This window comes from Centruroides sculpturatus, unplaced genomic scaffold (genome assembly GCF_000671375.1).
Source record: "Centruroides sculpturatus isolate CEXI.00-Female unplaced genomic scaffold, Cexi_2.0 scaffold524, whole genome shotgun sequence".
In the NCBI taxonomy this organism is placed as follows: Eukaryota; Metazoa; Arthropoda; class Arachnida; order Scorpiones; family Buthidae; genus Centruroides; species Centruroides sculpturatus.
In genome coordinates this window covers 310,354-331,474 of record NW_019384773.1, presented here as the reverse complement: position 1 = coordinate 331,474, position 21,121 = coordinate 310,354, and the positions used below count along the sequence as shown (strand labels likewise).

The window sequence follows — 21,121 nt, the reverse complement described above, 5'->3', positions numbered from 1 at the left end:
AAATAAAATTAAAAATGCTATATAACAATATTTATTTAAAAACAAAATGCTTTCTATATACAGTAATACCTTGACTTACGCTATTTTCAAATCTCGTCAATTCGTCTTTTGTTTGAGTGCCACGCAACTCTTGATTACTCACTCCCCCCACACTATTGTTCAGCTAACATGTTCGGACATGTCGCGTGGAATCTTGAGAGACTAAACTATGTCATCCAATACGAAGTAGAACTGATTCTTCTGCATCAAACAAGAAAAGAAAAACTTAATCTTTGGAATGTAAAGTTAACATTATTAAAGAGTTCAAGTATCATTTGTAAACGTCACGGTATTATCATTGAGATGGAAACAATGTTAAAATTATGGTGTGATAATCAAATAAATGTGAAAAATTGCATAATAATATAATTTGTTACACATATGTATTATCTAAGATTTTATTAACCATTTTTTTCTAAATTATTGTTTTCTTTAGTCTCCGGCCCCAATTAAAAATTATTTGTATGTATTTATATGCAAAATTATACCTCGACTTATGCTATTATCGCTCAGTCCCACCTATTGCATAAGTTTGGGGTATTACTGTATTCACATACAATACATACATACTTTGGCAACAAAGTCATTGTTTAACCTAAATGTGCCTATAATTGTGTTTTCATTTGTTAAAGAATGGAAAGATGGCTTTGATATTGCATGCTAACATCAATAGCAAAGAAATTTGTTCTGCAGAAGAATCACTTCATGATAATATTGCAAAATATTGTTTAAAGGATGCTTTTATGTATTGTGAAAGCATCCTTTCAAAAATCAAGATCTGATTGCAGCCAAAGGTTCTACATTAATTTTGGAACTTGCAAAGGTGGTTAGGAGAAAATATTAATCTCTCCATTATTTTCAAATGTGATATAGTATGCATGATTCTCCTCCAAATTAGTTGATGACAGAAGAGTTTTTAAATGTTTGTTTTCCAGTGACATGTAAATCTTATTGTAAAAATGCTACATTTATTCAATGTGCACACTGTTTTTTTCATATGCTTCTACAATAATTATAATCCACATTGTGCTCCCAAATAGCAAAGTGAAATAACTTTTTTATTAACAAAATTGGTCTTGAATAATGATAATTTTGTTTATATGTTATTGTCTTTTCAAATAAATTATAAATACAGTAAATATTACATATGAATACCATATGTACAGTACATGAATATTTGAGAATAATTTTGAAATAAATATAATAAATTTAAAAATACCATGAATAAAGTAAAAATTAGTTTCATTAAAAAAGAAAGACTACATTAATACTGAAATTCAAAACATCAACCTCATGATTATGAAACAGGTGCACCCCTACTGAGCCACCAGCCTTTCTGTAAATACTGACAGATATGCTAAAGGATTTAAGTGATTGTGCAATTTTCAACTTTAAATTTCTTTTTAATTTTAAATGTTGCACCTTACTACTTGGCACATTCAGTCATTGGGAATGAACTATATTCTCACTGAGTTTGATCAAAATCTGTGACCACCAACATCATGCCATTATCTCATAAGTAATAATAACAAACTATGTATATCATCTTATAAAGAGATTAACTTTCTTCCATTAAATCATAATTTGCAACAACAAAAGTGACAACAGAAGTGTAATTTCTAGCAAAATAATAAACAGCTACATATTATATGATAATAAATTTATCAATAAGTAAACTAAGCTACCATTAAAGATTTCAACAATTGAAAAACCTATAAATCATTTGCAAAATTTTTAACTGTTCCTTAAAAATCTGGAATTATAAATAAGTAAAAAAAATTAATTTGTAAATAAAAAATATTAAAATATTCCATTTTCACAACTAAGTCATTTCAATTATATAGGACCTCCAGATCTCTAAATCCACCATTGATGTAGCTTAGATAATTTTCTATTAAGCAAAATTTGTGTCAATTTTAATTAAATATGTATTTTCTGCATTCATAATAAATCTGTTCATAATTATAAAATAAATATATTGTATTGCAATATATGCAACAAATACAATATTTATATTACTTACAGTTTAACTTTAGGTTAAAAAATTAACAATTAAAACAAAATATAATATAGCCATTTAAAATTTTTTTTTTAACTTTTAAATATTAATTCAAACTTAAAATATAAATGATATTTTAATTTATTTTTGATAAAGCAGGTTAAAACCATCATTGCAATAATAAGAGATTTATTTACTATTATAAATTTTTATATCATGATCATAAAATAAAGCTTTTAAAAAAATTGATAAGCTATCTTATTTAATGCAATATTTAGTGATACAAATCAACTTTTAATCAAATACTTTATCAAATAATTTTATACTTAATAGTAAACTATTTCACAATTATCACAAAATTATTAAAATTATGTATATAATATTTATACTTTATTATTATTGTTGTTATTATATAAATCACATACTTCATGATTCATCAATTTCCAAAGTTCTTCTTTAGTAATATGAAGCCTTTCTCGATCAGTGCTATCCAATACTACAATGACAAACTAAAATGAAGAAGATTACAAATTACTTTTTTATTTTAAAAAGATTAATTATATATATATTTAATAATAATAAACTTATGATAAAAACTTTGAAAAAATTACAAATTATCATAACATTCTGAAAACGTTAATATTAATAACATTAAAAAAATAATCTCCTGTAAGCTAATAAGTTTAATAGGATTAATAGATAAGATTATGATAGGATTAATAAATAGAAAAAAACTTTTCCAGAAAGTTCAAGAAAGAAAAGTAAAATCAAAATATTCTTCCAAAAATTTGTTTAGACATTTTTATATACAAATTACATTTGTTTAAATATATTTAATTTTATTAAACAAAAAAAAGCACAAAACTGAACTGAAAGAACATTTGTAATAACTTTGCAAAAGACTAATTTACTCTGGAATGCTAATCTATATAGGTTAATTTTAAACTTTACTCAAAACTAATTACTTTTGTGAAAATTTAGAAAAATAAGAATTTTGTCAAAAAAGAAAAATGAAATATTGATTAGAGAGTTATCAATAAACAAAAATTACAACCAAAGTTTTTTTATCATTATATATACTGTATATACATATATAATGATGTGTATGTGTGTGTAATTTATAAATTTAAAAAGCAAAAATTTCTTCTTATCTAAAAATAAAATAACTTGACATTTTATTTTCAGTAAAATAATTTATTTTTAGAATATAATCTATTCAAAAAACCCAACTAATGATACAATAAACCATTAAAATCAATATGTTTCATAATTTCATAACATTATTTTGAATTTTTTATAATAGTTATAAATAGCCTTTTTTTTCAATAATTTATTTTAATAATTGCCCAATAACATATTAAATTTTTATTTTTTAAAGAAAAAACAAAATGTTTATTATTTTAGTTTGGCAGTAAAACTGTAAAACAAAAATAGAGCATTTCTAATTAATATTATACATTAATAAAATTACAAATAATTCAAGATGCAACAATATAAAAAAAAATTTAATAGTTACAAAGATATTAAAACCATTTTCTTGCTTCTTCAAAACAAAAATATTAATTTTATTTTTACATAAAAAATTAATTGTGAATATAAAAATCAACTAAATTTAGTAATAGAATCAAAAAGAAAACTTTAAATAGTTTAACATTTAATTACATTTATATTTATAATAAACAAAGTAATCAGTATAATTGTTTTTTTCTCATTCACTAATTTTTGAATTCTCAGAACTAAAGTGATTACAAGATATAATACAGTAGTAATAAGTAACCAATATTTTTGTACAACATTAGTAATAAAATTAACTTAAAAATGTCAAGTTTTGTCAAAATTTTATGATTTCAGCAAAAAAATTGGTTGGGGGCTGTAATTTCAGATACCATTAAAAATTCTCTAAATATAAGCAATAAGTCACAAACACTGCTACATAATTTTTTAAATTTACAAAACAAGGTATGTTTAAAAACCAATTGGATTAACAAAATATAATTTAAAAATAAATGTAATATTTTAATCATTTGGAAAAATTTTAGAACTAATTAAAAATACATGAAATATTTCAAATAGTTTTTTAATGAATAAAATTAAATGTTATGACTTATATCTTATCTGTATTAGTAACCTTAATCTATTTCAAAATAGACATTGCGTAATATTTATTTCATATCAAAATTTTTGTCATAAACGATAAAATCAATTAATTACACAAATTAAGTATAAATCAAAAAGAAAAATGTACATAAAAATAAAAATTAAATTTCAAAATGATGAAAAATTAGTAAATAAATTATTTCTAGATAATGAATTTGAACCACATATCTTTAGAAAAATTGTCTCAATACTCTATCAGCTGTAATAACCTAATTTTAACAGTATGATTTTGGAATACTTATCTAATGACAGCACTAAAATGTCAAATTTGTGTGTTATTTTCTAGAAATATCTAATTAAAATTTTATTTTTACTAGAATTGCTAATTTAAAAAACAGGTTAGTGAAACAAACTATTTGAAATAATAAAAATGGCAGATTCAGATGAATTCAGCTGAAATTATACCATGATAGCTTCTTGAACATGATAGTTGTATCCATCTAAACTGCATGTGGTTTGAATCCTTTCAAGCATTTATTCATATTTCAAATACTTTGGAGTTTTTAAATACTCTTTCAATGCAAATTTTTAATTTTTATATAATATGCAACTGAACTCTCATTATCTGAGATAATGTAGGCCAGTACTACCTCATAAATAAAAGCACAGATAAAAAGACAATAAAAACAATTTTGGATTAAAATTTATGAATATAAAAGATTTAGATATGCTTTTAAGCCTTTTTTAAAACTTTATTGAGTTTAATCATATACAGTACTATAACAATGTTTACAACATTTATTCTTATACAGCTAATAGATACAACAGTTTTAAGAATAAAATGTGTATTATTGTAGTTACATTTTAAAATGAATGATTTGTCTCACATTGTCACTAATAAAAATATCAATTAGTCTTAATTTAAAATTTATAGTATTAAAAATTTTATTTAGAATACAACAGTGATGTCAAGTTTATTTATTGAAATTTAACTATATAAAAAATTAAAAACATACAAAAATATAGGTTAACAATTTTATGATATTAACAATGAATAAAATATAGCATGCTTAAAATCAATATTAAACTTATATGTAAGCAACATAATCAATGTACGATTAAAAAGTCTCAAAATATTAAATGTACAAAAATTTAATATTTTTGGATATAATTCAAGTAAAAATCACTTGGAAAACAAAAGTTGTTTAGAATGTTTTATTCTACAATTATATATTGCAAAAGGTTGCTTAAAACAGACCAAAAATATTTATCCTCTGAAAAGAATGGAAAAATATAAGTACAGTAAAACCTCACTAATTTGGACTATTGCTTTGCATTGTGTATTTTTTTAAAGTACAGTAAAACCCCGCTTAATGCTGTCTTGCTTAACACTGATTCAATATAACACGGTCTGCTCGAAGCCTAAAAAAAGCTCAAAATTTATGTTGATTCAAATTATCACAGAATTTCATTGATTCATATATAATATGATTATTTACGAACACGAACCAATCAGAAAAAAGTGGCAAAATGGTGCACTTTCTTTAAATCTATATTTGTTTGGTACAGTTTTGGAAAAAATATATCATCATAAATGCCATAGTCAATATCGACTTCATTTGGCAAGAATTAACTGATAAATGCATGAATGAAGTGTGGAAGAAGTTATGGCTGAAAGTATTCAAGACTTCTCAACGAGAAGAGACTATCACTGTATCGTTAGGTTGATCAAACTCAACCTAATCAATACAGCAGGACTAGGAGATGTAGATGAACAGGAGATTGAGGAGTTACTGCAGGTTTCTTGTGAGAGTCTTATCAATGATGACCTTCAAGAACTGCAGAACAAGGAATTTGTGTAAAACTGGAAAATAGTGATTCTGAAAACAAAGAACCCAAAAAATTTCTTTACAGATTTCCTTCATAAAAGTTTGGTAACGATAAATAAAATCATTGATAAAATTGTAGAGAATGATCCAGATTTTGAAAGGACTGCAAAAGCAAAATGAGGCGTTTTGGATGCGATCTTCTGCTACCAAAATTTGCTTAAGGGGAAAAAAAGCGACAAATGAAACTTCACGACTTTATCGCAAAAACAAGAATTTCAGAAAAGACAGGACCTTCGTCACAAAAAATAAACTTTACATTTACAGTGTGCATATGTTTGTGTGTTATTTAACATATTTTTATAATCCAAAAAAATGTCCCTTAACAAAAATAAAAATTTTTCATATTTTTATATTAATTTACATAATAATATAACTTAAAATTAAAGTAAAATTTGTTTATTTTTGGTTACGTGTTTTTGGTTACGTACCTTATCCCTATTTACTTTAAGTTAAAATGACCTTGTTTGACACTTTTTCATTTAGCACTTTGTCATCTAGGAACGCATTCCCGTGTTAAGCAGGGTTTTACTGTAATGACTTTGTCAATTCTAATCCAGGCTTTAACAAAATGCATCAAGATATGATCAAAGAACAATTAGAAAAAGAAATTACAAACAAAAATTAACTTCTTTTTTTAAGCCCAAATTAGTACATATTGTCAATGAGAAGAACAATGCCACTACTACTATTGCATTGTACAAGTTTATTAAACCACTGTACTTGTTCATTTAAAGTACCCAATAAAATTTGATTTTAAATAAAGTGCAATTTCAGACCATGCAATATTCATTTGAGTAAAAACCTTGCTATTTCAGACTTTCACTAATTTGAACTAGGCTTTTTTAATTAGTCTAAATTAGAATTATAGTATATCTATTGATTATATCTCAAATGTGTAGATAAGTGTTTATAGACTCATAATCAAAATTGTATAGATAATACTAATAAAACACTTAAGCAATCTGAAACCTATATTTTATAACAAGCAAATATTTATTGTGACATCATCACAATAATTATTATTTATGGTTAAAAATTGCAGCCTGGTATTGTGACATTGTCACTCTCTTAGCTGATTCCAAAGTTGCATGTCAAATGTAAACCAACACATCATCACAATACTGGGCTGCAATTTTTAAACCATATTTTTAATTTATTTAATTTAAATTATATGCTCTTCATCTCAAATTAGTAGTATTTGCCCCTATACAGCACACTTTTCCTGTTAGCAAGCCCCTGTACATCATACTTTTCCTGTTAGCAATAGTCATGCCAGTCATCTATCTAACTCCTTTCAAGGAAAAATTTTTGAATTGAAATAACATGACTTCCTATTTGCATTGGAAGTTTGTATATTGTTAATGAGGACCTCCTGCCCCTAAGCTTTCCAAAGCTAGTCTCAACTTTCATCTATCTAACTCCATTCTCAAGATTAAGGAAAGAAAGACAGGAGGAACTTATAAGTCTACAATTTTTTCAAATTGCAGCCCAAAAATAATACATAGACAATTCAAACAATATAAAATAAAAAAAAATAATAATAATTATGTCATAATTCTGTCAAAAAGATGTTGAATAAACTTCTACAATAATTTCCCAGCATTTATTAAATCCAAAAAATTGAAATTTTGTAATTGCACACTTTTTAAATGTTCCTTACATGGAATTATATAATACAGTCGACCCCCCTATAAGATATAGATACGTTCCAATTTATTAGGAATCCGATTTCTTACAAGTCGTTCCAATCACAGCCGGACACGTGTCAAGTTTACGGACTACGGCTGATTGAAAGGCTTTCTTCCATAAAATTAATCGATTCTACACTAATCCGACTCAACATTTCCAAAATACGTATATTTTTTCGTAGTTTTATAGGAATCGTAATTATAGGGACCGTAATTATAGGGGGGTCGACTGTATATCCATTTTTCTCAGGTTTAATTAGAAGAGAAAAATGATTTAACAAGTTTTTACCTGTTTGTAATAATAGCTAATGAACTGCTAATAAAACAATGAATTAGATATACAGTATTAACAAAAGTGTGAACCACTATTTTATGAGTTGAATTATATAGAATGAAAATTTCTAAATCCTTCATAACTTTATTATAGACTTTTTTGATAACTTGTTATGAAATTAACAAATGTCAAATTTATACGAGGTCATTCAAATAAAGAATTACCACACTGAGAATCTCTCACTCTTTTATTTTTATACTGTATACAAATGAATTTCCAGAGATATTTGTACTGTTGGGATTACAGGGACTTTCTTTTGATTCAGAACAAGATCTATGTAACGCACCGTTTACAAAAAAAGAACCCCAAAAAGAAAATAATTAAATAAAAATAACGCCCCAAAACATAAAATAACGATCGGACATTGACTCCTTTACACCCTGTAAAACTCAGGTGACCACTGTGGGAGCGACGGTGGTTATAAACTAGAGGAAATAGTATCTTTTGCTGTAAAATCATATTGTTTGAGGTGGAGTTAAAATATTTTCTGTTGATTAGAAATACGTACAAGTTTCTTTGATTATTGATTTTGTTACTACTTTACAATTAGTTAACTTTTTGTTCGGGTCAATTAACCCATTATTTGTTTTTTTGTTGTCAATAGAATTAAACTTTATATTTATTATTAATTATTGTCTGTGGTGGTGGAAATTATTGTTTTTTTTATTTGGAAAGTCCAGGCCTGGTACTTGAACCCCACTATTATGTAACCCCTTTTTGTTTACATAAACGGGGCGCCAGTTATGTAACGCACTGTTTACGAAACAAAAAGGGGTTACACAATAGTAGGGTTCAAGTACCAGGTCTGGACTTTCCAAAATAAAAAATAACCAATAATTTTCACAACAACATATAATAATTCACAATAAATATAAGATTTATTATCTTGACAAAAAAACAATAATGGGTTAATTGTCCCAACAGTAAGTTAAATAATTGAACACTGGAAAAGTAGCAACAAAAATCAATAATCAAAGACAATAATACTTATAATATCCAACTCAACAAAACTTTTATCTCCACCTCAAAAGGATTGTACAGCAAAAAGATACGGTTTCCTCTAATTGATCACAGACGTTTCTACCACAGTTGTCACCTGAAAAACTACCTTCTCTGTCATGGAGTGTCGCTTTTTATTCTATTTCGAGTGCAGCTCCGCACTGTCTTAATTTACATAGGATGACGTTCCAGGATCAGGCACCGATGCAAACTAAGTTTACTTTTTCTTTTATGGTCACTGGTGCTAAGGAGTTTGTCCTTAACAAAAAAAGAACCCCAAAAAGAAAATAATTAAATAAAAATAACGCCCCAAAACATAAAATAATGATCGGACATTGACTCCTTTACACCTACACTGTTTATTATATGCAAATGATATATCACTCTTAGCTGATTCCAAAGTTGCATTTCAGTGTAACTGAACACAAATATATAAAACTTAACTTTTCAATAAATGTTCAAAAAACAAAAGGTGTAATATTTCAAAATAATGAAAAAACTAAAAAAAATCTGTTTTATTAATAAAAGTCTATCAGAAGTTAAATTTGCTCCTGAGATCAAATATTCGGGAATTTATTCTTTGAGTTCAGGTTTTTTTTTAATTTATCACTGATCCTTCAATATAAACATCTCAAAACCCTGATATATATTAATAATCAACTAACCAACAGCTGAATTAATAGAGCAGGAATTATGCTACAAATATTAAATTTGGAAATTATATCATATGAATAACAAGGCAGACATTAGGAACCATCTCTTAACAGAACTTCAATTGAAATTGAACAAGTTTGATGTCAAATTTATACCATTGTATAAATATAGCTTCAGCAGCAACTTGTCCTTACTGTGGGTGGTACTAATGAAGATCTATTAACTCACTATTTGCTTCTTGATCAACTTAGACCAATCTCAAAGACCAGATATTGTGTATTCATTTTACTCAATGCCAGATAAAGAAAAAGTCTTTTTCTAAACTGCTGTTGTTTAAAATTTGTCAATTTTTTTATCATTCACTAATTTATTTAAGATAAAAATATATATCAGAAAATTTATGTTCTCTCCCACTATAAAAGCTCTCTCTTTAATCAATAAAGTTTAATAATACTGTATTTACTATATCAGATGTCCCAAATAAACTGACCCAGTAGTTATATCATCATCAAATTTTATCTAAATATTATATTATAAGTGTAACTTGAACCAAAACATGTTTACAATATTAACAATGTAAATTCGTCTCTGTAATCCAAAACACACTCTTTGGTAGACTTATCTCACAGCAATTTCTGGTTAGCAAATTTAACTTTTATTTTTCATTGAACTACAAATATATTTTGGGTTGGTATAATATACTCCAACCCCTCTTCAGTGCTAGTTCAAATAAACAAAAAGTGTTAAAACATGACTATGTTTACTTGACTAGTGTTAAAACATGACTATGTTGACACTTTTTGTTTATTTGAACTAGCACTGAAGAGGGGTTGGAGTATATTATACCAACCCGAAATATATTTGTAGTTCAATGGGTAATAAAAGTTAAATTTGCTAACCAGAAATTGCTGTGAGATACGTCTACCAAAGCGTGTGTTTTGGATTACAGAGACGAATTTACATTGTTAATATAACATACAGCAAACCAACTATATATGTTTACAATATATTTTGTCTAAATTGATAGAATATCTATTTGAAAGCAAGAATATATTATATTTAGTTTTTCAATCTAAAACAAAAAATCTAAACAAAATTGCTTTTTATTAGTGAAGAAATTCTTTTAGTCTTAAAAAAGATACCAAAAAATATCAATAAGTTGACATACAATCTACAAACAATTACTCAATTCTGTAAACTCTGAACGTGCATACTTGCACTATTTTCAGAAAATAAGATAATACATAATTTAATATATCTTATAAAATTAAGATATAATTTATACAAAAATACATTTAATAATCACAAACCATATTTTTTTATTATTATTTAAATTATTACCTTGCATTATGTAAACTTAACATTTGATATATTATGCAACTTACATAGCTATTTATTTAGCATTTTTACACTAAATATAACAAGAAATAAATAGTTCAGCATAAATAATTAGTAGTTTATCTAAATATTGTTGAGTTTAAAGAAAAATATTTGAATAGTAGTGAATGTGATTTTACTTTCAAACTGATATTCTAGATGTAGGGAAAAATATGATATAAATAGCCTTGATTCAAGCATCATGCAATCAATGAATGAAACAAAGTTAAACATAAAATATAACTATAAAAAAGTAGTGTTACCCAGTTTAATATTAAATTCTTTTCATCTTGAATGAAATGCATATTTTATCAGTAATGCAAGTTTTAAATATATATAACTAATAACTTAAAAATCAAGAATAAGAAAAAATAATTTTGTAATTAAACTTATACAGTAATACCTTGACTTACGCTACCCCAACTTATGCAAACCCGGAGTTACGCTATTTTCAAATCTCATCAATTTGTCTTTTGTTTGAGTGCCATGCAACTCTTGATTACTCACTCCCCCACACTATTATTCGGCTTATGTTCGGACGTGTCGGACGCACGGAATCAACATATAGCTACAATTTATTTCTGTGTTTGTTATATCTACGGAGACTTGAGAGACACTACGTGGTGATTTCTTGTAACCATGAACGAATCAAAAGATGAGATAAGATTAACGAGAACATTTATTAGCTTACATACAACTGACTTGGATTTTACATAAATTGCGAAATTATACCCCGACTTACATGAATTCAACTTACGCGGTTATCGCTCGGTCCCACCTATCGTGTAAGTTCGGGGTATTACTGTAATTTATATTAATAATAAAAAAAAATAACTTTTAACCTCAGTATTATTGTAATAAGTATTCCAAGAAGAACGTAATGATTCTTGTCCTCCTAAATCCCACATGACAAAACGAATATTTTTCCAAATGACTTCTTCAACATTACTCCCTATAGTCGGTGTTGTATGAACAACTTCATTCATTAAGCTGTTGAAATAATTGATAAAATTAAATTGATAAAGCAATTAAGAAAATAAACATTGATAATAGTTTATTTTCTTGATTCTTGAGTTAGTTGATTTTTTGAAACTTAAAACAAGTCTCAAAAAAATCAACATTTATAAGTAGAAATAAATATTTAATCTATTGTATTTTTTATAATAATCTAACCTAATATATTTTAATAAAGTAATTTTTTATAACAACTTAACCTAAATAGAAGTAAATAATCCAGATTTTTTAAAATCACTTGAAAGTTAGAATACCAGATTTTTATTTTGATTATTGTAATACTTACAACTGATATAAAATTGTAGTTTTTCCAGCATTATCTAAGCCTATAATAATGACTTTATGCTCTGAAATAAAAAAATTTTTATGCAAAAATTATATTTTTTTAAGTGATCATTATTTTNCTTTAAAATGGAAATTTTACAGTAACATATTTTAAATTTTATTTTTAGATTACATTCTGCAAGAAATATTTTTAAAAAAGTTGAAAACATTAAACTGTTAACCTGTCTGTTTTCTCTATGCAAATTTCATACTACTCAGTTCTCAGCTATTCTTCATTTCATAAATTTTTAAATTTAAAGAGTGAAGAATATCTAAGAAACTGCTGGTGTTAGCCTTAAATTAAAAATTTAAGTTTAACACAACATACTAGGACTGAGGTAATTGCATAGTTGCAAAACTTGCTATTTTTGGAAAAAGTTGTTATCCTGAACTAGAAAATGTTCACCTTTTTGAGATAACATAACACCATGTTTCTGAAGACTATTCATTAAGACCAATACTAACAAGCTTGGTCAAGCCAATCTGATAGAATGCTCCACAAAAGCAAATCAAATATTAATTTTCTTTAAAATAAATTTTATAAATTCTTGGAATCAAGTAGTTGTTGCGCATGCACAATAAATGGACTGAATGGAACATAACACTTAGGTAATGAAAGTGAAGTCATTGTGCATGCACATGGACATCTGACAGATACAAAACATCTGACAGATAGTCAAAAGTCCTAACATAAGCACTTCACTACTACAGTGGAGCATGCTAAAAAGCCTAACATTGTATGGTAATTCTTTTAGAAATTGTCCACAATTAACATTTGCTTTGAGTTCAAACACTGTCATATGCATAACAGGATGAGACAAAAAAAATCTGGACTAAGTTTAAAGCATCATAACTTCTGAACTCAAAAAGACAATTTTAAAATCTTTGCACCAAAAATTACATTATACATGTCTGGTTACAGCACATGAAGCTTTCAAACATTTATAAGTCAGTTTGGAAAAATGACTTCAAAAGAAGACATATTAAGAAAGCACATTGTACAAATGTACAAAAATAAAGCAAACCACTCAAAAAAATTGGTGGGGTGCATTTTTTAGCTGAAGGCCATAGCAAATCAACTGTGTATTGTATATAATATTTTGTAGTAGTATGAAATATCCGGAACATGGAAAATAAGATCAGGAAGTGGAAGAAAGCCAGTTGTTATGAATGCTAAAAACCAAAGAGCATTGCAATAAATGTTTGACAACAAAGATGCAATTAGCCAGGTGGAGGCAGCTAAAAAGGTTGCATCAAACATAAATAGGTAAGACACTTAAGATGGTAATGTTGCCACCAGGCCAGTTTTCACCTGGACAAGCTGTTTTTTTAAATTCATGGTCTGGATTAATTATTAATTTGTTGGTTTTCAGATGTTTTAATGAACTTTGCACAATACAGAAAAGAGTAGGAAATTTGAAAGACAAGTTAAAAGCAGAAAAAGAATAATTCACAGTTATGGGCAATTATATTAAAAAAAGAGGAAATTTCCAAACATTCAGAGCATAATTGAATTTATGTTTAGCATTCCAACTTCTAATAAGTATGTTGAAAGATGTTTCTCTTCAACAAATAACTTATGGTGAAACAAAAGAAACAGATTAACACCAGAAAATATTAAAGCCAAACTACTAATTTGCAGGTAACATAAAAATTGAATGTAAAAATTTTTACAAAGAAATAATAAAAAATAAAAAAACTTTTAGATGCATCTAGGAGCAACCAAAAATATGCTTTTAAGGCAGTAAATAAAGAATAAATGTAATATTTATTTTTATGTAATTTTTCTCAATTATTTTCATATAGTTTATTACTATATGTAACCATTACTGATGTTAGTTTTCAAATTTCTATATTTATATTATATCAGATACAGTACAATGTATCTTTTGTAATTTATTATTATTAATGTTGGTATGTCTTACTATTTATTATTTTTACTTTTATGTAATTGCAATTTATATCGACATCGGATTGTTACTAATTATTTTTGGATATGCCACATGTGATTATTGTATTACTTTAATAATACATCACGTACATGTTTACCTTCTAATATAAAAAATATTTATTTTCTACTCACAATAAAAAAATAAATTTTTTTTAATTCTAAATATAACATCCTAACTTTAAAATACTGTATACAGATCAGCAATTTTAAAAAGGTGGCAACACTATAAGATGGACATAAAGAAAAGGAAGAGAAAGAGGGCCACAGAGTGCACTGCTGAAAAAATTGCTAAAATCTGAACTCAACACAGATGACTTAAGAAATTTTGAATTCAAAACATTCATTTGTGAAACAACAAGTACTATTTCTTTCTCTCTCTGGCATGCAAAAGCCAGGAAATAAAATATACAATTACTCCAGCAACCCTATTAGATCTTGTGACTATACACAGCTGAATAGAAATGCAAGAGACTCAAAAATGCTTTACTGAAAAGTTCTAAATAAATAATTGTATTCCACAAATTTTTTCTACACAAAATAAAACAAAATGACAATAAAACAATCATTAAATTTTCACTATCATAAAAAAAGTGTATATGTACAGTACCATACATATATATGCATACAGTACAGAATTGCATATTATACAACTCCTAGACAAAAAAATTAGAATATTCACCTAACTGAAAGTTTAGTATACATTTTCTCAAACAACAAAGAACACAAAAATTATTTTGACACTACATAAATAATATTTACATATATTTACAGTCGATCCCCCTGTAAGATCATTGATTTTTCCGTTTTATCTGAATTACATGTTGTACGAGTCACTTAGATTTTACAAATACGTGTGCCGGGCTGTGAACGGCTCACATATTTGTAAAATCTAAGTGACTCGTACAACATGTAATTCAGATAAAACGGAAAAATCAATGATCTTATAGGGGGATCGACTGTATTATACCCATTAATCAGACAAATTAACTCAAACATTTTTTTTGTTGCAAATGGAAATGAAATGACAAAAAAAATAGAACAGTTTGACCATGACAAAAAATTAGATTATTAGCAAAAACAGCAGACAAACAACCATAAAAAACTAAATTGTAATGCAAAACTTGCATATTGTTAGGCAGTGCAGTATAACAGTACAACATGGGGTGTAAGTGCAACATCAGTGACAGAACTAAAGCCTTGCATAAAGCAGGAAGAACACAAAAAGAAATTGCAAATTATGTAAAGTGTTTGCAGCCAACAGTCTCTAGAGTACTGAAACAACAAAATAGTGTTCAAGTTTTAACTAACAAATGCCAGAAATGTGGACGTAAATGAGCAATGACTATGAGGGACAAGAGAAACTTCAGAAATATTGTTGTGCAAAATCGCCTTAAAAGCATTAATCACTTGCATGCCATCTCTAATGAAAAAGCAACAACCAGCATGTGTTAGATGATGCAGAGAGAGGCTCATAAGGTGACAAGATGACTGGAATAATGTTCTCTTCAGTGACAAATCCCTGTTTTGTCTCTCCTGTGGTGACCAAGGCCCATGTGTATTGAGAACAGCCAAAGAGGCCTTTGAAAAGGACTGTATGAAGAGATCCATAAAGTTTGCATCATCCGTCGTGATCTGGGGATGCATGAGTGCTAACAGCATAGGACATCTGTGCATTCTTTGAAAACATGTCAATGCACAGACATATCAAGACATCTTAGAGACATTTATGATACCATTGGCAGAGGATTTAGATGAGGAAACATTTCTATTACAACAAAACAGGGCATCCTCTCATACCACAAAGTCAACAATATGTTGGTTACAAGAATGAAAGACTGCAATCCTGCCTTTGCCAAGCAATTCCCCAGACTTAAACTCCATTGAAAATTTGTGGGAAGTCATGAAATGACAATTTAATGAATGGTAACCCAACTTCTAAAGAGTTGCTAATGACGTGCATTCAACACATTTGGAACTGCATCACCAGAAATGAATGTAAAGCATTAATCTGCACCATGTCCAAAGATTGCAAGCAGTAAATACAACAAAATAAACTTAATATTTTTTGGTGTTACCGCCAAAAAATATTAAGTTTACTTCATTGTATTTCCTATATTTAACCCACATTTAGCTAATATTCTAATTTTTTGTCATGGTTAAACTGTTATTCTATTTTTTGTCATTTCATTTCCATTTGTAACAAAAAAAAAGTTTGAGTTAATTTGTCTGATTAATGGGTATAATAAATATACACAGACATTGTTTATGTAATGTCGAAAATAATTTTCGTACTCTGTGTTGTTCATGAGAAAATGTACACTAAACTTTCAGTTAGATGAATATTCTAAGTTTTTGTCTAGGAGTTGTATATAATAAATAAATATTCTGCAAAACAAAAAGTGTTATTTATCTAACTTATATTTGTCAAAAGTACATTTGTCTATATGGAGTATAGACAAATTCTTATCTGCTAAAAAGCATTTACTTGCATACTGAACAGACTGTATTGTTTATTTGCAACTTTTCAATGATGTATTCTATTTACACTGAACTCCTGATTATTTATGAATCATCAAAATATTAGGATTACTGACAAAGTAACACAAGCATCATTCAGCTTGTCTTTCCTCCCTCAACTATGAATTCTAAGGGACAGAAGTGAGGTGATTCATTAATCCTGGAGTTTTATTTTGCAGTAGGCAAAGTTGGCACTATAAAAAACAGATATGAAAAAATATATCCTATTAGTCCCAAAATTAAAATGCAGTAGTTTGGAAAAAAATTAAAATTTTACACAATATTTTTGAAAATAGAAAAAATCTACATTTTATATTTAATGACTAAATATACAACTTGAGAATATGAAACTTGGGACTTACATCAGGTTATAATGAAGCTGAGCTGTATATATATACTATACTAGCTGCAAGGACCCACTTCACTGGGTTTTTATTTGTTCGTACATTTGTATGTAATATAGTTTTTTTTATATATATAAAAGACTGTTTTTCTAAGTAATCTAGAATNAAATTCTAAATAGAAAAAGTTACTTTTTTTAGTAATATTGTTTCATTTTATATATAGAAATGTTTGTTCCTTATTTTTTTCTACTAATTTCAAACTTAAAGTTTAACTTAGAGAATTTAGAAAAAATTATTATAATTTGGACAACTTTATAAAATGTTTGAAATGTTATGTCAATAATAATAAAAAACCAATTTTAATGTAATCAGTAGCATATTTAATATATCCTTACAAACATTTTTAAAACTGAATACTAATTAGTTATACTTTATACTCTATAAACAGAAAGATACAGGCATATTTTTTGCAAAATATCAAAATTAAAATACCAGTAATCACTTTTTATGTTTTTCAATTTGTAATGAAATTATAATCAGAAGCAGCCTTAAATGAAAAAAATGGCAAAGTACACATTTTAATGTCTTTTCTTATATCATGGATAAAATTATCTCTCTCTTAATTTTAATTCTACTCTCTTAAATTTTTCTCCTAACTTCATTTCTACTAAAACAAACAGTCTTATTTATAGAAGTCAAATTACTGTGTGAAAAACATTTTTGGATTATTAAACCAACTTTTGTTTAAACTCTGGTAGCAGACAATGTCGCATTAATTTAATTTTTATCAAATTTGATGAGTTTACAAGCTTAAAGATAACCCACTAACAATATGTAAATATTTATGTATAAAAAAAATATTATTATATATTCAGCAACTCAGCAAGATATGAGCTTCCATAATAACTTATAATAAAAATTATTAAACAATATCTCCCTATGCAAATTGTCTGCAGAAAATTATATTTACTTATTAAAAATTATGACAAGGTACTTGTACCTTCTATTTATTTGGAAATTCTTGTAATTTTAAACAATTTAGAAAAAATATTGTACAAAAAATTTATCTATTTAATTTTTAGCTGTTAGTAAATTTGTACATAAATTAAGGATTTTGGTTTTACATAAATATGCATTTATAGCTTTAAAACTTGCAAAACTAGAAATATAAATGATTTCAAAAATATAACTGAAGAGGCCAGTTCAAGTCATTAGACCTTCAAGTTAAGTTTCAAGACATGCAAAAAATTAAATAAATCTCCTACATAAAGTATTTAACATTGAATTTTTTCCAGTGGCTCATAGAACTAAGAGAGTATTTCTGTCCCACAAAAATCTATCCAGTAGATAAAATGTCAACACAGTTGCGACCATGAAAAGCCCCTGGAAATATATCCTTATATTGCATGCAAGAGTTTCGGTCAATGTTAACACATTTAACAAATTGTGTACTGGATACAAAATATGATAAAAAATTACACCTTTGTCAATCTAGCAAGAATTTAATAGCATAAAAATGTTTTCAATCGTTTTAAATTTCAAATAATTGAAAACATTTTTATGCTATTAAATTCTTGCTGGATTGACAAATGTTAACACACTTTTGATTCAAGATTATGAACTTTTATTCAAGGTATTGTCATCCAAAATTTGTTTCTTGGTTATTGCAATTCTTCCAAAAAACTTGCAAATCAATGAAATCTGCATGTTTCATTAAACATTGCTTCCAATACAAAACTATGCCTTATGCCCAAACTGATCAACATTATGAGTTATCTAATTCTGACTATACAGAGAAAATAATTACAAAAAAATCCTTAATAATCTTAAACCTCAATACTGTACTAAACAAGTAGATAGGCATTCTTAGTGCCCTCAGTTATTTATTCAATAAGTATGCATTGAACAGAATGACTTTCCTATTTGAAAATTTAGCATTATTGTCCTCTATGAAACAGAAATATGTACCTATGAACTTTTACCCTTTTCATCTTGTCACTTCCCCACAAGCATTTTAGTGGTATATACATCTTTGGAAATTATACCTAATCCTTACTCAAACTTTGAATGCTTGTGATAGCCCATAATTAGGCACAACATATATTTAATTATTATTAAATTTGTTAGATTTATTAAATTTTTAAAAAATTTACTCAAAATTGTCAATAGAGTTGTAAATATTCTACAAACAAAAAATGAAATTTAACACCAAAGAAATTTAAAGCAATAAAAAGGTCAATGACTGGAAACAGAGATAGCTTATAAATCTAGATGTTTATTTTTCCAACTAACAGTTTTTAAATTTACAAATATATTATAATTTTGAATAATATCAATTTATTATAAAAAAATTATCTAATTTTTTTTAGTATTTTAATTTTAAAATATTTTAAATGAAAATCAGTGGAAAAAACTGATAAACATACTAAAAAATCTTTCATAGAAATTAAATTACAAAATAATTGCTGAATTTCATAAAATTAATTAAGCAACTTAAAATATTAATTTTGGAATGTATGAAAGAGTGATTTATGGATATAAAAATGTCAATTTTACAATAAAGATTAAATAATTTAACATATGCATGTTTTTAAACCAACTATAATTGATTGCACAAATACTGAAATTTCAAATCAATTTTTTCAAATAAACAAACATTCAAAATAATCATTACTAATTGGAATGCACGTGTTAAATTTAAATGGTGCACTATTAAACTTGCATGTTTAATTAATGGTCAAACTATAATTGAAAATTATTGGCAGCAGGGATTTAATTTAAAAAAAAAAATTAAATCCCAGCTACCAATAATTTTCAATTATAGTTTGACCATTAATTAAAATAATCATTGTAATTAGCTTATAGTTAATAATTGAACAAAAATTCTAAATAGAAAAAGTTACTTTTTTTAGTAATATTGTTTCATTTTATATATAGAAATGTTTGTTCCTTATTTTTTTCTACTAATTTCAAACTTAAAGTTTAACTTAGAGAATTTAGAAAAAATTATTATAATTTGGACAACTTTATAAAATGTTTGAAATGTTATGTCAATAATAATAAAAAACCAATTTTAATGTAATCAGTAGCATATTTAATATATCCTTACAAACATTTTTAAAACTGAATACTAATTAGTTATACTTTATACTCTATAAACAGAAAGATACAGGCATATTTTTTGCAAAATATCAAAATTAAAATACCAGTAATCACTTTTTATGTTTTTCAATTTGTAATGAAATTATAATCAGAAGCAGCCTTAAATGAAAAAAATGGCAAAGTACACATTTTAATGTCTTTTCTTATATCATGGATAAAATTATCTCTCTCTTAATTTTAATTCTACTCTCTTAAATTTTTCTCCTAACTTCATTTCTACTAAAACAAACAGTCTTATTTATAGAAGTCAAATTACTGTGTGAAAAACATTTTTGGATTATTAAACCAACTTTTGTTTAAACTCTGGTAGCAGACAATGTCGCATTAATTTAATTTTTATCAAATTTGATGAGTTTACAAGCTTAAAGATAACCCACTAACAATATGTAAATAGTTATGTATAAAAAAAATATTATTATATATTCAGCAACTCAGCAAGATATGAGCTTCCATAATAACTTATAATAAAAATTATTAAACAATATCTCCCTATGCAAATTGTCTGCAGAAAATTATATTTACTTATTAAAAATTATGACAAATTACATAATATGCAATTTTATCTATGTAATTACATTTATTCAATATTACAAAGTTTATATGTTGATCAATATCAAACATATATATCACATCAATATCAAACATTTATCCAATGGAAACATATATATGTTTCCATTGGAACGAAAACTGTTAAAGCCTGAAGATGGCCTATACAAATTGGCCGAAAACGTTC

General features: G+C 26.3%; 1 protein-coding gene across 1 annotated transcript in view; it reads right to left on the bottom strand.

Moving 5' to 3' along the window:
* The window catches only part of LOC111629030 (ADP-ribosylation factor-like protein 5A), a 78,368-nt gene that overhangs the window by 56,036 nt on the left and 1,211 nt on the right, over positions 1–21,121 (bottom strand). The window contains exons 2-4 of the mRNA XM_023372897.1: positions 12,377–12,437; positions 11,919–12,066; positions 2,464–2,547 (exon numbers count right to left, since the gene is read on the bottom strand). Coding sequence (XP_023228665.1) covers positions 2,464–2,547; positions 11,919–12,066; positions 12,377–12,437 — 293 coding nt within the window. The remainder of the gene's footprint in view (positions 1–2,463; positions 2,548–11,918; positions 12,067–12,376; positions 12,438–21,121) is intronic.